Genomic DNA, 19,383 nt, shown 5'->3' on the forward strand with positions numbered 1-19,383 from the left:
CAACCGACTGTAGGACGTCAACAATAAGAACAAAATATGGAAATTCCATTCACTGTGGGAATCGGTGCAAGCGTTCGTAGTGCTTCCGATAACCGATGGTAATTAGCAGTGACGTCAACGGTGAATGTTTAAGGTATAGAGCGTATTGGGCAACACAAGAGTGGTGAAGTTATACTTCTCTTCAGTGCCTCACCTGTGTTTGTCCACGTACTACACAGAACACACGGCGAGGCGTGTTTGCTTGACGTGTTGTTGTGGGCCATTGTTCACAGCCTGCGAGAATGTTATCACGGTCACTGGCTCACACGACACATCGCATCATGGCAGAAGTGTTCGACAGTAATAAAATATGATATTTCAGGTACCGAAACCACAGTCTGATTATTAGGCCCATCATGATGAGGGACTCCAGAATAATTTTAACCACGTGGAATTTTGTGACATGCACCTAGCGTTTTTCCCCTTCACCCCCGTCGGAATGTGGCCGGCGCAATCGCGATCGATCCTAAGACCTCGAGCAACGACATAATCCCTAAGATACCACGTCGGGTACAAAAGTGTTTATTTCCTGGGCGGCCGCTTGGCGTAGCGTCGTCTTGACGCTGCGGTGATTTACTGCAGTTCTGCGCCTGCGCGCCCTGCGTCACTACTCCGCAGGAAAAAAAAATGCTATGTTTCTTTTTGAGACACAGAGAGAGAGAAATAGAAGAAAGGAAAGGCAGGGAGGTTAACGAGACGCCCGTTCAGTTTGCTACCCTGCACTGGAGAAGAGGAATAGGGACGAAGAGAAAGAGAGATGGAAAGAAAACGTTGCACGAGGTCTCTGCGATGGCTAGAACTCCAAGTGATGATCAGGGACGCGGCAAAGATGACAGATATGCGTCCTGAGACAATTCATGGCATCGTATGTTTGGATGGAATGATCTTTGGCGAGCACAATTGTTGCAGCTGTTCATACACAGTGAGGAAGTGCTAAACTCGTGCGGAGTGCCTGGCTCTGTAAGCTCACTAATGAGCGAATATTTGACTGGCACATACTGGAAGGCTGTAGCGTAAATAACCTAGGAATAGAGCACTGTGCAACTAAAGCATGGAGCGTACAGATGTGCCCGATGTTTTTCCGCACTAGAGTCTCAGTACCTGGGCATTCGACAACAGTTTTTTCTTCAGGTACGTGCAATGAGGGCTTCAGGAAAGATTTCGAAGAATTTGTTACAGCCAAGAATCGATGGGTTTTTCCATAGGTGATAGTATGTCCATTAATGTAGACTGGATATGGCGTCATAGGCTTACGTGAGAATGCAATCAATGCACATTTCTCGGTCGATACAGTCAAGCCTTGTGTTTCAATGCATGCTGATGTCAAATTGCTGCCCGCCGCAAACCCACGTGAACCCGAAGGCGAGTGACCGCAAACGTCCAAAGGCAGATGTCATCTGCGTATATCGAGAGGTAGGTTGCTTTAGGCAAAATTTCAGCTATTCCTAAGAGTGTCCCATGGAACAACGTGGGACTGAATAGTCCTCCTTGAGGCATGCCGTAATAAGTGTAATATTCAGCTTTGGGAGCATCTTCTGTTTGTACAAAAAATGACTGGTGAGTTATGTAGTCGAATAACCAGCGAAGCATGCGACCGCCAGTTACAACAGTCTCCAGGGAGTTGATGACGGCGTCATGTGCAACGTTGTCACACGCACCTTTCACGTCGATAAATAGCGCAACTGATATGCGCTTACGGATTTTTCTCCTGTTGCACAGATGTTTTCAAGCCAATGATGCTGTCAATTGAGGAACGACACCGACGATAGGTTGACATGGAAGCGGGGTAGATATTGTAACGCTCGAAAAACCATTCTAGATATGCAAGAACCATCCTTTCCATCACCTTTCCGGTGCAGCTGGCCAGAGCGATAGGGCGACATGCCGCCAAGTCCAACGGAGATTTTCCCGGCTTTACAAAACGTACCAGTCAACCTAACTTCCATTGCCGGGGAACTGTACATCTATGCAATGAGTTGTTGAAACTATTCAGAAGCCTTCTTCTTGCCTCTTGTCCATAGTGTCACAGGGTAGCATAGCTGGCGCCGTCAGGGCCTGGAGAGGATCATCGTTGAGAAACGGCCAGGGCAGCTTGGAGTTCTTCCATGGTTAAGGGCACGTCCACTCCTAGATCCCGAGCCGCAGGGAGATCGCTTACATCCCCGTTCGTGTTCGCAGGCTAACCGGTCACTCTCGCACAGAATTCCTCTGCCAAACCAAGCTCAGTTTGGCCGAAATGGAGGGCCAAAGCTGCAAATGGGTGTCATTGTTGCGGGGATGAAAAAATACAAAAGACGGCCCTGAAGATATGTGAAAGCGGCTTGCGAGGGTACAGTGATTCACCGAATGTCTTCCATCGCAAACTCTCTAGTTTGTCTAGAGGTATCCTTTTTCACATTTCCCGCGTATATGCGGTGATATCCCCTCTTTCTGCGATTAGCTAAGGCGTGGCAGCTAGCCAGTGCTTGCTAATTCTCTACGTCGTATGTTTGGTTGGCAGCTCGAAACCAATGTATTCCAACTAGTCCTTTGATGTTAAATGTATGCACTGGTTGAGCAATTACCACACTTACATCAGCTTATTGCTCTCATGATCGCGACCAATATTGTTCTTTGTGTCAACATTTCTGCTAATCACAGGCGGCGTTTATTGTCATGCACCAGCCGCTAATAAAGGGAAAATCTGACACCCCACCCGTTCGTAGCAATTGCTACAAAGGAAACCGATACGGCTTCCTCGAAAGTAAAGCCTCAGAGCTGAAGAAAAATTCGTCCTGGTCTGGGACCCGAACCCGGGACCACCGCCTTTCCGGGGCAGCCGTTCTACCATCTTAGCTAACCAGGCGGCTAGCAGGTGGCAGGGCGAAGTCGAATTTGTCGATAACGCGAAGCAAAGACAAGTGTTTCGCGTAGTAGTCCTGCGGAAACCAGCAAGGTGGAGAGAAGTAATTAATAAAGAGCAAATCAGACACCCACCGTTTCGTAGCAATTGCCACAAAGGAAACCCATACGCATCACCAGCTCCTTCAGTAGAGGGGCAGATGAGAAGAACCATCTGCCAAAAAAACTTTCTGAAATGGAAGCTTAAACATGTCGGCATAAAATATTATGCGTACAAGACGTACCCGACATCCTGCTTTTTCGTGTCTTGTCAAATGTTGACGAAACGCCAACTAATCAATTCCACCCGTGGCCGACGTGATGGCGGTGAGCAGCGATCCTCGCGCGATCGCTTTGGGGCATGCATCCTTGCGCACGATTTCGCGCCTTGACATCGGACGCGTAGGCGGCCGTTTGTTGCGCTCTGTAATGCGAGGTGCCCATTGTACGTCCTGGACCGAGTCGCGCGAAATCTCGCGAAAGTGATCATATCCTCGAGTGCAACTATATATTTTCAAGCTCGCAACACATAAGTGGACCGACTACGACGACCGCACTCCGGCCTCGCTGGCCGCTGCCATGCTGGTAGCTCGTTTGCGTTTATCCCGCGGCCAGCTGTCCCGACGTTCGATGTTGCAAACTTCAGGCAGCTTCGCGTTTTCTTGCGATTCCAGCCGACGTGGCTTCCTATTAGGACCGGAACTGGTTTACTGCCCTCTGGCTACCAGCGGGCTGCCAGAATTCCGAAAATCGTAGGGGGTCACATTCAAGATCTACCGCTTCTCTTCCTCCTCTCTCTACTCCCTCTCCGGAATGTCGCTCATGATCTTGAAAGCAGATGCTGCAGCTTCTGCAATGCTTTTTGCGGGGCGAGGGCATTGTGGCGAAGCTCCCCCTACACGAGGCATGCCCTCTGACACTGCCTTTCTCTTCTCCCAGAGCCCTACCATGCGTACTCAACCACCTCTGGGTGCGGCATGCAAGACAGTGACAGCAGCAGTGCAAAAGTCGAACGAAGAGGCAAGGAAAGGTTCGTTTTAGAACATGCGACCCCACGCAGTGATATAGTGTGGGAATCGGTGCAAGGGAAGCTGCTGCGTCCATTTTGCCGTTGTGACTGACCGAGCTTTAGTGCATAATGAGACCCCGGCGCGCTAGCTCTCTTCACTGTGCCGATGACGTCACTGCTGGCGATAACCAATAAGCGCGCGTTGCTATTTTTCATCCCATCGTCTCGATGCCACCTCCTAATCATTGCCCGCACTCTGCTCTACGCACACCAACCACCAGGCAGAACATAGAAACGATACAGAGGCCAGTTGTAGAGCTTTGCATTGAAGAAACTTCTCAGCTAACCCGAGAAATGCAGAAAATGCTCTATTTAATTACCTAGTCGACCACAGCATCAAAACCCGCCCGACTCCGCAACAAAAATTCGCTTCAAAACGATCTCGGGCTAACCTTTTAACAGTATATTCTGTCAGCCCAGACTAACGCTCTATAGGAACGTATACAGAAAGGCTGCAAGTTAATCGACGGCTACAGATCTAATATTCGTTCAGAGCTACACTAGTTAGGTTCACTTGAAAAAAGGAAGTTGTAGTATGCCAGTAGTGGTAACTTCAATTGTGTAATTTGCGAATTTTCACATTATCTGCGAACTCAGCAAACTCATAAAGAGTCCATAGCATTGCGCTAGGATTGGCCGTAATAGCAGCCACATTAGTACTTGCCTCATAGGACCCAGGTCCCGGTATCTGCTCGAAATCTGCTCACGAATATTTTCTTCCGATGCACCTGAGGAAGGTCCTCTCCTGCAGCACATTCCCGAAGCACAAATGTATGTTGCAGTATAATTTCACTTGATGTAAAACATATTCGCCAAACTGCAAACGAATAACCCTCTGTTCTGTATTTTTTTATTGTAGTCGATAGCATTTTTCTAGCCATATATCTGAACCAATCTTACACCGCTCACAATGAAAATGCAATGTTAAGTTTCAAACAATGCAAGTTTGTTTCACAACGTAGCTGCAGCAGGCAGATTTTTCACAACCATGTGTTTTACTTCATATCTGTGCTCAGTTTATCATATTTTCAACGTTCCGTGTCCCCAAGTATACTTATTCGTATTTTAAACACAGAATGCTACTCCGAATGCTGCTGTATTGTTATATGGCTAATATAGCAGTAAGCTCGTGAATTGTGTGCATTCTTATTTCTTGTAAGCCAGACAACATCGCATTCTTTGAAAAATTAAAAAGAACTTAAGTCTCTCTGTTTCAGCATTACATTGTTGCAAGCTGTAACCTAGCTACATGTCACAGTTTCAAAAGCAATAAGGTGGTAAGCTAGTTCGTCCTTAAATGTTGCACCATGAATACTAACACTTATTTATTGCGCTTGCTACTTTCAATATCACATAATTTTCTGCGACACATGATATCCTAAGAATAGAACACAAGAGCTGCATCTGAAATTGAATTTCTTACATTGCTGTCCTTGCGGAAAATTGGAGGTATGTCCACCCGATGAGAACGCAAATCAGCATGGTCGGCACGTTGTAAAGCATCCATGTTGCAAAGCTCAAGTCTGTAGATTCTGGAAAAATGCTGATTGAAAATAAATAGGAGCGAATCTTAGGCTTTCCGAAGCGTATGGACTGACATTGCGAGCTTAGTGGTTCACTTCAAGCAACCACGTTCACGAACTTATACACTTATATACATTCACTCACCTCCAGCTGGAATATTTCTGAACGTGTGGAATCGTTGGAAACGTTGGAAACGTGTGGAAACGGTGGAATCGAACACAAATTGAATAGCGCCAGGAACGAGTAAACACAAATCGAATGTCGAGAACATCTTGAATAGCTTTCGAATAATGAACAGCAACCGAATGAATCATGTAAAACGAGCTTCACATCCTAGTCAATATACACAAAGTTAGCGAGTTTCAGTCATTACATGACAGGTTATGAAGTACTCTTTATTAAAAGCGCAAATGGAGTGATAGCAAAAAAGAGCAGCGTATTCGCATTCTCTGAACTGATTGGAGGTGCTAATGAATGTCGTTTAGCCAGAAATGCCTGGCTGCCTGGGTGATGTAGCGTGCTCCACTACGAAACTTCTCTGTTCTGGCCGCAAACATGAGATTTATGGCGCTTTTGCTCCAATTTATCACTCGATTGCTCTGAGCTGGTGACTTGCAATATGGGAAAACTATTAGAAAAATATTCATATTCACGGATAGTGCCGGTATTCTGTTTGACGAAGGACTTCTCTGAAGCCGCCCCACTGCATCCAAACCTTTCTCAAAGAGACAGCAAGCTTTGGCCAGCTGCACAGGCCTTCTTGTCTCTTAGTATCGTCCATTACATTTAGGTCACTGTGAGGCAACTGCAGCTCCGATATTCTGGTGGTTATCTCAATAACGTTGATGTCTTATGGCCTTGCTTTTACTCCGAAACATTCCTCGAAGCTTCCCTGTTGAAAATACTTTGTTGCCTTGGCCGAACTGCCATTTGGAGCTTCTTGACACGCTACTCTGTACTCTCGGTTCGTCCAGGAGACCTTGGTTTCACATGTCAAAACCATCATGGAGTTATGAGGCACCGGACTAGGTGATAAAAATATATACTCCCTTTCTTTCTGATGTGAGGAGCAACTAAAAAAAATTGCTTTAGTTGAGGAGTTTGCCTCTATATCTGCCAATGGAGCCACCACAAGTTTTGATGGCCGCTACGCGGACGTAGTGAAGGACAACCAATGTAATGTACGAAACATTAGTATTCCCATTTCCTCTTACTTGCACCACGAGCAATTCTAACAAGGAAGGGCTGTTCCAAATGTTACTCACTCATCCATGAGACCCTTAAGTATAAGGTTGGACCCCGTGCCAATGAGAGATCCGGTTCCTCCAATATTCGCAGCGTATGCCACAGAAAGAAGCATTGTCGTGCGGAGTATCTTCTGCCGAGAGGCCTCCCTAGAAACATGATAAAAGTTGAGTTTAATGCCAGCGGGGCGATAAGAACACGTACTACGTTAAAATAAAAATTAAATTCTGAGGTTTTACGTGTCAAAACATCGACATGATTATGAGGCATCCAGTAGTGGAGGACTCCGGATTAAGTATGACCACCCGGGGTTCTTTAACGCACACACAATGCACACTACAAGGTCGTTATTGCATTTCACTCACACCGAAATTCGTCCCCTGTGGCCGGGATTCGATCCCGTGCCCTCGGGCTTAGCAGCGCAACGTCAAATCCACTACGCCACCAAGGTGGGTGTGTGTCGAGTGTGAGGGAATTGTTTCGGGCTAGGAAAGTCGTAAATGATTCTGACACAAGATGCGTTGGTGTGTGTGTGTTCTTTCTTTGTGGTTGGCTATCTGCTATTGCAGTGAACAAGTCAGAACTATCCCCTTGTGCCCAGGGAACGGGACCATGCAAAGGCGTGTTATTGTAAATTTTCGTCTCTTTTTGCAAATTGATGTTGCTTTGCTGATTTTCTTCAGCTGTTTCATGAGATTCAAGGAAACAGTGTATATGTGCACTTCTGTAAAATCTGATGATGAGGCATCAACAGTGTCGCCGTGCATGGCCTGGAGCTCAAGCAAGGTCATGTCATAGACATCCATTCTATATTCCTTATTTACTTGCAGAGAAAGATCCATAGGAGTGATCCATGCCGTGCGCCTGCTGTCACCTGTACAAAACACAGGGGTCCAAGAAAACATCAATGTGCAACAGCACCTTCGGTTTAGGCATCTTCTTGCAGCCGAGGAATTGCTTGTTTGTTACGCAAGTGTACTTCCAGCGCGCCAATTGATACACTTTAGGTATCTTTAGCGATCTTTTGCGAAAATAATCCTACAGTTCCGCACCAACCAACTCATGCTATTTCTTTAAGTCGCGTGGTCGTTCACGTTGGGTTACCCATTTCGCTATGGTATTCAGTTGGACCACGTGATCTTGAAAAGTGAACAAAGCTGGCCGTCCGTCCGTCCATCTGTCTGTCTCAAACCGTTTTCCCGGTTACATGGGTCCCTCTGCCGTCCATGGTTGAATGGGTAGTCCATCGAAAACAGGGTTCGAAACCAACTGTTAGACCAACATGGGTCACTTAGTATGTGGCCTTGTGTTCAGATGTGCCACTCTTCAACTAACCTCTTCCACACCGAAATATGTGTCAATTTATATCGGGGACTGGTTATGAACCACTGTTACATGAACCTATTTCATGCCGACTTGGAGCACGGCGTATATGCCACTCGGTCCATGCTGTTCTTCAATGAACCTCTATGATGCCAAGATGCGTCACAAGGTATGTGCCAGTAATTCTGTGCCGCTCTTCAATGAACTTCTTTGACGTGAACTTGAGTAAATTGGCATGCGCAACTGGGAATGTGCCGATCCACAAAGACGGAAAAATATACTTTAAATTTCTCCGACGTTGAGCCGAATTAAACCTACGTCACATGTGTTCCTCAAGGACACGATTGTGGCACTTTATCAAGCTGCTCCGAAAATGCGCTGGGTATGTGCCACTTTTCAATGAACCTCTTTCGCGCCAACACTTTAGCGAGCTGTGCCATGAATTCAATGGATATGTGCTGTTCTTCAATCAACCCCTTGGTAGATTGGGTCATCGAGTACGCGCCGCTGGGTCTGCCGCAAGCCAAGAAACAATTCTCAGCGGCCACAGGCACCGGTGCGCCACACTTCTCGTATTGGATGCCACGCGCAAACTTCTCGGCAGTGCCACTAAAATTTAATGCCAGAAACTTAGCAGTTGGTGTGGAAGAAGTGTGTACTTGTGGCTTTCCTTTTGTTTAAAGCATGCTGGAATAGAGTTCCCGCGAGCGGGGATATACATCACGCTCTCCGATTGGACTATCATCATCATATTATGACACACAAACTTAATTTTGTGTGACAATTTGTTGATCTGTTATGCCACGACGCCTGATTAACATGGCCGCACGTCTTTTAGTTGGGCAAAGAGCAGACGCAATACCATGCTCACCAGTTTTACATAAGCCGCATTTATAGCGAGGTGTCCCCTTTGACGTGACTGCTGACTGGTGAATATGATCCACTGGGCAGTATCACTACATATGTCCTTGTAAAGAGCAGGGATTACAGTAGGTAAACAGCTCGAAGTTTGTGCCGCTTGGGCTGCCGGATACGCCCATCGTAGAAGATGTTTTTTTCCAGCTCGTTAGACGGGCCTCCAAACTTGACCAGACAAGTACTACTTGCCCCTATTCTGCACACGGCAATTATCGAGTGGGTCGGTGACATGAGTGCTTGCGTAACTTGTTCAATCAACTGTGCGTTCTCGATTCCGTATACTACACAACGCTAAATATTAGGACGAGAAGGTAAATACATTTCCGCGGGAAACTGGTTTACGACATGCAAGGAGATCAGTGAAATATCGCGTATCCTCAAGTAAAGCAAGGTGTACAGTATAATTATTTAGGATGCAAGATGTACAGCGAAGCTTTCGTATTTGTTTGTGCCTATCTCGTATTGTATCATTTTTGTGTGGAAACAGGTGTAATGTGAAAACACATAATCGGTCTTTTGGGCAACTTAAATGAAAGCTCGGGAGATTGTGCATGGTAACGTGCGGTAATGGTTTGAATTGGACTAGCCTCCACCTTTTTCGCAAGCAGTAGCGACTGGTAACCGGACTTTAATGCCACTGATCTGCCTTTTGAGATGAGACGAACAAGTGAATTATGGCACTCCATACGGCAGCTCTTCCTCGGCATCTTGGGAAACAGTCTCCGAAGTGAAAGTGCTGCCACTCGTCAGCGAAGAACTGTCCATGGACTGTTGAGATTCTGGTGGTCCACTCATCTCAAGCTGGGGCGACTCCTCGTTGTTGAGTGGTGCCACGACCACTGCTGGTCTTTGGGCTTCGGCGTTTGTCCTTATCGTCAGCGTTGGTCCTGGTATACCGCTTACTACCTTAGTAGAAAGCCCTATAGTGCATCTGGATGGGACTCGGCTGAGGCTGAGCCACCAGGCCTAGCCGCAGAGCCTTTGCATGAGACATAATTATCTGACGGAGTATCTTCTATCTTTCGGGCGCTCAAGTCTTCGAGCGATGCAGTGGTCTAGATGACGCACTTAGAAGTGTTGTGCGCCCTGTATTGACTAAATTTGCATTCGGTATGCTTGGTTTTCGCAGCAACTGCTGCTTATTTGGTACCTTCGTAAGCGAAGTTGGACGAGGGTATGCAACAGCCACAGTATCACTCCGAGTGACCCGCCAAACTCAGCTCTCCATTGTAAAAGAAATTATACTGCTTACAGCAAAGATTTCGAGCAATTAATTTTTAATTATGTTGTCAACGTACTTTAAAAGCATTGATTAAATTTTGTGCAACGTATTTAGTTTTCATTTACTCGTCGTGTTCCACGAGGCACATGCAGCTCCCACCTTTAATGCCTCAGATGACACAAATCTACACTATGGAAAGAACGTGTAATCTGCATAGTCATTGAAATGTTCGACGTTAAACTGCAACTACTGAGTTTATTTCTGGAGCAGTAAGTCACGCATTTAAAAGCACGTTCTGTTACAGTGGCGTCAGGAATACCAGCTATATTTACCCACTGCTGCTTCCTGCGGTTTACTGGCTAAAGCTATGTACGGGCACGTTTTTTTCTTCTTCTAAATCCGGAACTTGGGCATCTAAAGATCTTCAGTTTTTACAGCGAAGCTGTATATGGGAGGGGGGGGGGGCTTGGATTCAGGGATTCTTTCACGTCCGCCGACAGAACACTACCGTTATCAATGGCTCATACCCCCGTAAGCACTCTTAACCCCACATAAGCAAGCAAAAATGCAATGACTCGTAGTACCGTTAGACACCGGCTACAAGCACTTGGGAAAGTAAAGCGAACAGTGCTTACATTCTTTGAAATCGCGCATACCACTTACAGAACAGCATGTCGAAAGCTATAACGATCAATGACCCATACTCCCGTAAGGCAGAGGCTACAAGCACTCAGCAAAGTGAAGCGAACAGTGCACACATTTTTTGGATTCACGCATACAACATACAGAGCAGCATACACCTCAATAAAAACCAAGTTCAAAACAAGCATCCAAACCGCATAATTGGTGATAAGGCATTCGTGATAGCAATGCGAAGCACGTAGCGCTCCCCGCATACGTTTTACGGTAAAGATTACTGTTTCGCAAGCTGCCGCGGCGACGGCAGCTTGCGACGTGGGGTGTGACGTCCCTTGCCTTTAGTATATAAAAGTACATGCCTAACAATTGATTCCAATGTTGTTGCAGCACCGCTATGGGCGGCGGCGTGCTGTCAAAATTACTATTACTTCCATTACTCTAAAGCCATAAGGCATTGCATAACCCCTTCAGCAGTTGCAGTGGTGGTTTCCTTTCAGCTTCGCTGGACATCCATTATCGTGGCGTGGGAAGGCAAGTTTTCTTTTTTTCTTTCATTTTAGACGTGTTTTGCATTCTATACTTGTCTGGAAATAGGTGCGTTGCTTATGACCATATTTTCACAACGAACGACGCAAAAATCGGTGTACCGGAGAAAATACGTGCACTTGCCAAAGAAAGGAATCCAAATGATCTATTTTTGCAACTGTCTGCTCTCCTAGAAATTGAAAACAGTAATTAATTGGAGTCTTTTTCACGGCAAGTACACGAATTTCATCCGGTATCATCGATGTTTGTGTCGTCATTTGTGAGAGAATGGTCATAAGCAACGTTTCTATCCCCATTTATACCTAGAACGCAAAGTAATTGATGGAAGCTCAGCACTGTCAACTCCTCTGATACGTAAAGCGTTCCTCAAGTTCGTTTGTTTCAGACGCATGAAAGATGATTATTGATGAAGCCAAAACTGTTGCTCACCGAATTGAAATACTCGTATGTACATACCTGCAGACTAGGAATTCAAAACTTTATTCTTGAATTTAGGTCAAACCTTACTCGGAATCAGCAGCCAGCGAAGAATCCTCGCCACCTGCCTTTTCGTCATCTTTGTAAACTGGCTGTCGTCGACTGGTTAGAGTTTCAAGATCAGAACCTGCGACACACGAGCAACCCGTGATTGTAGGCTTCAATGACAGAAAGCAACAGTGTTCGAAGGAAATTGGTAAAAGTGGCAACCAGGAAAATACACAAGCTTTTCTATCGACAGTAATTACAGCATGGTACAGTTCATATATATTCGCTATTAGGAAGCTAAATAATCACATGCATCATTTCGGCCGGCACATTTGTGACGCTCACCGTTCATGTAGAAACAGCGATGGTGAATGTAAAAAAAAGTTATGGAGAAGTTTGCCTAACAATAACGCTTTCATCAGCCTCCCTTAGCTTGGTTCTCCTTTAAAGCACGCGCGCGAATTGGCACGCTATGTCATGGTTCGTGGTTTTCCTTAAAGGTGTTGAAGTATTGAGGTTATTCGGACGTGTATTCGTATTCGCAGTGTTTTCTGCGATTATTATCGTGTTTCGATACCCCGATATTTGATAATTGGGGCCATTTATCGCTGAAAGGCCTGGTTAACTGTGCATAGACATCATATGAGACATGCGCCCTGTGATGTACGGGAATATATGAGCATTTATGCGGAATCCACATGTGTTCATATGAGATTATTTTATGTTGGGACGATTAGCTATGCTCACCTTCGAACGTAACAAGTGAAGTATGCAGTATGCTGCTCAAATGCTCGCAAAAGAACACGTTGGCCTGTTACACATCGTGACACCCTTCTCGGTTTTCTCAAGAGCCAGCAAACTAATTGTAGTTCCCCATCATGACAGTTTTATTCTAGCTTTATGGTATTAATTGCAGTCGGAAGCCCACACTTGTTTACTCAATAACTTATACGGTTTCTTTTAGGGTCAGCAGGGGGGACCACGCGTAGCGTGACGTAAGCAAGACAATTGTTGGTGGCACACTACTTGCTTTCTACGTCCTTGGAAGGCGATTTAGTCGGGGTGTTCATCTGGTCGACGACAGCCATGACTATGGGTGCCATGATGGACGTCGAGGCAGTGTTCGGAATCCACATGGATAATGACATGGTGACTAGCATAAAGCCAAGTAGCAGTCTGAAAAAAAAGAATAATGCAAAATACATAAAATACAAACCAAAGTAACTATGGTGATAGCACACTTTTACAGAAGTAAGAATTTATCACTATCTTATGTACATACATGGTACGTAAACGTGCAGAAAAAGGTTACAGCTGTGACCTGTTTGGTAACCTTCAATTATGTAGTCATGACGTTTTCGTGAATGTGGTCATCAACCGTGAATTATTTTCTCTGTCATTGCCGTCCTTCTTGCAATACTTCAAGTATGGGGTTCTTAAAGAGATGTAGCGAAAGTGTACTACGCTGGATAATTTTTGTTTTCACTGTTGTTATGAAGTGCATGCTTTTCGTGTAATGAAATAAAATTTAAGCGATTATGTTTCCCCATTCATCCTCCAAGCCCAAACAAACAAGAGAACCCATTTTGCCTGGACTGTGATATAGTGATATTAAAGTACAATGGTAAGAAATGCTATGAAATATAAAATGAAGGTAATCTTAAGCCCTTTGCTTAACATGGCTTTGGTATTCATGTTTACCAAAGATGTCGTCTTTCGCCCATAATTATATGTTTGGCGACAATAACATGGCCTTTCTTTCTGGCCCATTTGTACCTGATATTACTCGTTCCTATGACGAGTAAAGACCTGAGGGCTATCCTCTTGTGCAGATTACAGGTTTCCACCGCTCCGGCCATGACTAGTGAACACAGCAATATCATTCCGAGGTCCTGCGTGACGAGGCATGCACGAAGAGGTGAGGATCATGATCGAATAAGAACAAAAAAATGTTACATTCACATAACAAGCAGCTTTGGAGTCCGAACAAGATATTATTTATCATCTTTAAAGAGCATAAAATAAATACTAATAATATGCAGCATATCTAACACACAAGTGAAATATATGTTGCATTGAGATTATCACCCATCTTATTACAAGTGCTAGCTCATCATACCTGGCGGCTCTTTTCAAGTAACCCTATTCCTCGCGATTAGTACGAAAGACTAGGCATGTGAGGCTATCAGATGCGGATGTCTCTCTCATGTCAACAACGAAGGTTACAGAGTAAAATTACAGAGATAGAGCACTCTTCCCCTTGAGTAAGCACTTGCTAGCACTGATCAATGTTAACGCCATCAAACTTGATTCATTTTTCATGTACAGGCGCGGCCACTGTTAGAGGTAACACGGAGTGGGTGGCCGCGCTCTGCGGAGCGCCAGGATGGGCGCCGCGAGAAGTATTGCGGCGCAAGCGCAATCAACGCCAGAGGCGGAGTTAGCTGCGCGTCGTCTGCTGCGGTCCCTCCCACTTCGCCACATGCGCTCTGGTACAAGAGACTGTAGGAAGGAGGAAAAGGAAGGAGACCTTCATCTAAGCTTCATCTGCAGAAGTGGTCTGGGCTTCTGCGTGTTTACCATATAATAAATCTGAAGCATAGCTTTATAAAGATGCCTTGTTTGTTGCGTGAGTTTTTAGTTCCTTACTTAGCGAATTCTGAAACCGACCCTCTGTGACATTAGGGACCTTTCAGGAGTAAAAGGCGTAGTTAAAAATTTTAGGCGTACAGCATGCCTGCGTGCTTCAATAACTGATTTATAATACTACTTGTTGACGCGCCATTGCTACAGAGTTTGTTTACTCCAAAGCGCGCGCGCAATCTAGGTTTCTATGTCCGCGGCAGAGTGGGAGGAACCGTAGAAGACGACGGGCAGCTAACTCCGGCTCTGGCGCTGATTGCGCTTGCGCCGCAATAGTTCGCGCGGCGCCCGTCGTGGCGCTCCGCGAAGCGCGGCCACTCGCTCCGTGTTAGCTCTAACAGTGGCCACGCCTGTACATTTACAATGAGTGAACTGTGAAAGAAAAAAAGCAATCTTTACAGAGAAGTAGAGTGCATTGGTGGAAGGGGAAAGAAATATTGAAAGCATACAATACAAATTAGCACGTCGCACGCATGCACGCACGCACGCACGCACGCACAAACACACACACACAAACACACACACACACATGCACGCACGCACACACGTACACACAGACACGCAAACGCACGCACGCACGCACGCACACACACACACACACACACACACACACACACACAGAGAGAGAGAGAGAGAGAATGCGCACACGCACACAGACAGCTGCTGAGCACACACTATACGCATTTACTGAGGCAAGCTGGTTTTGCCTCAGCGACATGGTGCCATGGTGACAGCCTTCAAGCCTCATTGGGAGGAAGCTTCGTTCCCGATTGCAATCGACCGGCACAGGCACGTGGAGAGCAACTTTCCTCTAGGTTCATCTCTTCATCACTTTAGCCACTGCAACGGTAATCATGGCGACATCGGTGACGTCAGCGCGCGTGGATGGGGCTGGCCTTTTAAGCCAGCTACGGGACCATACCTCGGCACTGGGCATCGCAGCAGCGCAGAAGACAATGTGCTAAAGTAAATCCAATCTACTTGGCGGTGTTGTTTAGCAATCTTCTACCCGATAAGTGATATCGAAGTGATAACCCTTTTTTGCTGCTTGGGCCAAGTCCACTGCATATATATCGCATTTTGAATTGTGTCTCTTTACTTGTGGTGATGTTGGAGCGAATCCGAGACCCACTGAGAAATAACGTCTACAGAAAGTATTAGATGGCCAGAACAACATATCGTCTATCATGAAGGAAATTAAATAATCTCAAGCAGATGTTGAAGAGCAAGTCACGTCCCCAACGAAAAGAACCGATGCTATGGAGTGACAGCTAAGCAGCTTAACGGCCTTGGACGAGAAAAGCTTTTGCTATGGAAGCAGCCGTGTTTACTTTTGACAGAAAACTAACAGCATTAGTGAATAACATGAACGAATTTTGCAACAGAAGCAGCCGGAAACTCTTGATTGTCTATGGCATAAAAGAAACTGCTTCTAAGACTGCCGAAACACCAAAGAGCAAAGTGAAAGTAGAGGTATTTGAGAAGAATTTTGGAATAACTTTAGCGGGATTGAAAGCGGGATTACGGGATTAGCGGCATTGAAACCTGTCTTGTCATCATAAAATAGTTTGACTACCGGTAAACAACAATGGTGCTAAATAACTGTTATAAAATAAAAAATAGCGACCTTTCAGTGTTTGAAGATTTCTCGAATAGAGTACGTGAAATTGGGAGGCACCTATGGATAAGCGCTAGCGCAGAAAAAGAATGGGGTGCGAAGGTAAAGCTGATGTACAATCAATTGAGCATTGGCGGTGCTCGTACTGTTGGAATGCGCATAAATTTTCTCGTTACCGCATCGACAAGGAAAATAATAAATGACACAGAAAGGCCAAACATGAAGAACTAAAAACTCTCAACTTATCTGTCGCAGCATTGCCAATAAGTGAAAAAAAGTGTAAGTGATTCTTATGACACGTAAACCTGACGTAGCAATTGTCACAGAAACCTGCTTGACAGGTGTAGTTTACGATGGTGAGTTCGTTGAACCTGGGTACGGCGTGTTTATAAAAGGCCGTGGCACAAAGGAGATGATGTGTCTGTTTTTTTTTTTATTAAAGTGAGTTGGTGTGCTTAGAATGCCGGACATGCCAAATGTAGAATGCATCTTTTGGAAAGTGCACTGTAGCAATATGAAATATGTTGTGGGGGCCATGTACAGGCCTCCATCTCCAGTAGCTCATTTGGCGGATCTACATGCAATTAGATATAAAGGCGGGTGATCGGAAGATTATGACGGGCAACTTCAATCTACCCATCATCCACTGGACGACTGTGTCTCATTATCACGGTAATACTCCAGCTTCTTAAAACCGCACGTGATCATTACCTTTGAGCTCTACTTATCCCAATTAGTTGATAACTACACTCGAGTCCAAGGAAGTTCTAAGTCAGTTCTTGACCTCTTTTTTGTTAGTGGCAACATAAGCGCAAACAAGTACTGTGAAGATGTACTTGGAATCTCCAGTCACCATGCTGCTTTACTCATAGTCTCAAATATTATCGTGAATCCAAGCCGTAAGAATTTCCATGTTTCGCAATTTTTGCAGGGCACATGATGTATCAATATTAGGGAAACTTTTTTCCATTTTAACGCTTTTTCTCGCAGCTGATATGATACGCACCGTCTCTGGGGGTGTTTTAAGGACATCGTAAACGACTGCGGTGCACGCTTTGTTTCAACTATCCTAAAGAAAATAAAATGGAAAGACCGTGGGTTTCTAGAGAGGCGTTGAAATTGGAGAGGAAATTAAAAACAATAAATTGAATTCAATTTTGGGGTTTTGCGTGCCAAAACCGCGATGCGATTTATGAGGCACGCCGTAGTGCGAGACTCCGGATTAATTTTGACCAACAGAAAATGTTTAACGTGGCCCCAATGCGCGAGACAAATGCGTTTTTGCATTTCGCCCCCCGTGGAAATGCAGCCGCCGTGGCTAGGATTTGATCCCGCAACCCCATAACCTCTAACGCACCGCGGCAGGTCATAAATAATAAAGAACAACAAACTTTGCTATAATGTCCTGCATTATAAACAATATGTATTGAAGTGTCCTGTCGACCTAAAAATAAGGTTGGCCAAGAGAAGCAAAATTCATATAGGAAATCATTGCCTAACTTTATTTCAACGTCACCTCAGAAGTGCTGGCGTTAGGTGTCGGCAAGATCGGAGAATTGCGACGCGTTTCAAACACAGGGCAAACAAATTAATGACTCCACGATAATTTATAACGCTTTCAATTCGACTTCAAATCTGTTTTTACAAGCGATAACAATTTTTGCCCACTTTAGAGTGCCACTTTACCACCTAAATCGAACCTCACTATCAAAGGAAATGGTATTATGAAGGTCATGTTGAAACTAGCCGTTAAAAGAAACGTCGGCTCAAATGGAATTCCCAATGCATTTTTGAAAAAAATATATTGCCAGCGAGTACCCAAGTTGTGAAGGAGAGGAAGAGGAAAGTTTGGGAGAGGAGAACAATGACATTAGAAATTACGGTGCGACGGCTCGGCCTCCCATTGAACACTCCGGTACTGCTGTTTTTCGGAACGTCTGAGTTTGGGCATTCACACAGAAATGTGTGCATCTCCTTAGAAAAATTCATTATTGAATCATACCGATTACATTGTTGACCGTATTAGCCTTTCCATTCCTCCTTTATTGTCTCATTTATATCATACATAATTTTTTCTCCTGATCGAATGATAGTCTAGTGAACCGTTTTGAACTGTCCCAGCTTCAATTTATGCAACAAAATTATAGATTTTTAAATTCATTGCCTGAGCACATAAGCAAAGTCTGCCCGACTCTTGGCCAATCCCCGTGAGGGGGTATGCGCCAAACTCATCAAGGGCATCATCATCATCATCATAAACAAGGATGGCTGCCTTGTCAAACTGACGTATCTCAGTTTTATTACACATTTGGCACAACCGACAGGAATCGAACCTGTATTGTGCACTTCATCCGCTTCGTTTTACCGAGGGCCATGCTCTTCGACGCTATTGAAATCTGTGCGTACGGCGACAAGCACGCGAGCGTGGCAAGCTTTTTCCATGGAGGATGGATGGTTTGTTGTTTTGGTTGAGCACTGATCCCTTGTTCAAAATGCTCACGAATGACCTTTTGCTATTGGTGGTACAACGTAACCATGTACGACCAGCACGAGTGAACAAGGCCGAATATATGACAGTGCGCAAGACATTTTTCATCATATAATGGAAATACAGCAGAGAAGCAGTGAACACCAGCAACAAATACTAGAGCTCGTGACGAAAAAACGTCCTCCAGCATTCTCGGAGGGCGTTGTTGGAACCGGTAAAACCGGTTGTTTATGACGGTTTGTCACCTGCAAACGCTCAAGCTTGGCTGAGTTTCTGAGTACGCGTGCGAGCGAAACACTTGGCGTCAAGACCTTGACAAGGTTATGAATATACGCTTGTACCTACGAGGCATGACGAAAATCTGGCGTGACTTGACAATCACACAAAGAGTGCACCAGCCGTGGGCTCACTGCAGAGAAAGTTTTTTTTTACGTTTTTCTTCGTGAATAAGCTCCCGAGCTGGGACAGCGCTATAGCCTTCAAGTATAATTCCGGCACTCTGGTTGAATACTTTTTTTGAGAAGAGAAGGCTGCTACATGCTGCTGACTCCGCGTTGTTGGACTCGTCCCTCGTACCTCTGACTATACTAGGATTGCCAAAGAGCATGCAGCATATCGTCCAACTACCACGCCGCATACTGTTGATGACTTCACCAGCCGTGGTTGCTCAGTGGCTATGGTGTTGGGCTGCTGAGCACGAGGTCGCGGGATCGAATCCCGGCCATGGCGGCCGCATTTCCATGTCAGTCTTGCCAAGGAATTCT

The 19,383-nt window shown here is 45.3% G+C and overlaps 1 protein-coding gene across 2 annotated transcripts in view; it reads right to left on the minus strand.

The window, feature by feature from the left end:
- The window catches only part of LOC135897406 (Na(+)/citrate cotransporter-like), a 111,626-nt gene that overhangs the window by 16,611 nt on the left and 75,632 nt on the right, over positions 1-19,383 (minus strand). For both annotated transcript variants that reach the window (XM_070533969.1, XM_065426019.2), the window contains 6 exons: positions 13,647-13,762; positions 12,901-13,046; positions 11,913-12,009; positions 6,778-6,906; positions 5,412-5,531; positions 4,653-4,733 (listed from right to left, as the gene is read on the minus strand). In XM_070533969.1, the coding sequence (XP_070390070.1) occupies positions 4,653-4,733; positions 5,412-5,531; positions 6,778-6,906; positions 11,913-12,009; positions 12,901-13,046; positions 13,647-13,762 (689 nt within the window). The remainder of the gene's footprint in view (positions 1-4,652; positions 4,734-5,411; positions 5,532-6,777; positions 6,907-11,912; positions 12,010-12,900; positions 13,047-13,646; positions 13,763-19,383) is intronic.

The sequence above is a fragment of the Dermacentor albipictus genome, chromosome 2, assembly GCF_038994185.2.
Source record: "Dermacentor albipictus isolate Rhodes 1998 colony chromosome 2, USDA_Dalb.pri_finalv2, whole genome shotgun sequence".
Taxonomy (NCBI): domain Eukaryota; kingdom Metazoa; phylum Arthropoda; class Arachnida; order Ixodida; family Ixodidae; genus Dermacentor; species Dermacentor albipictus.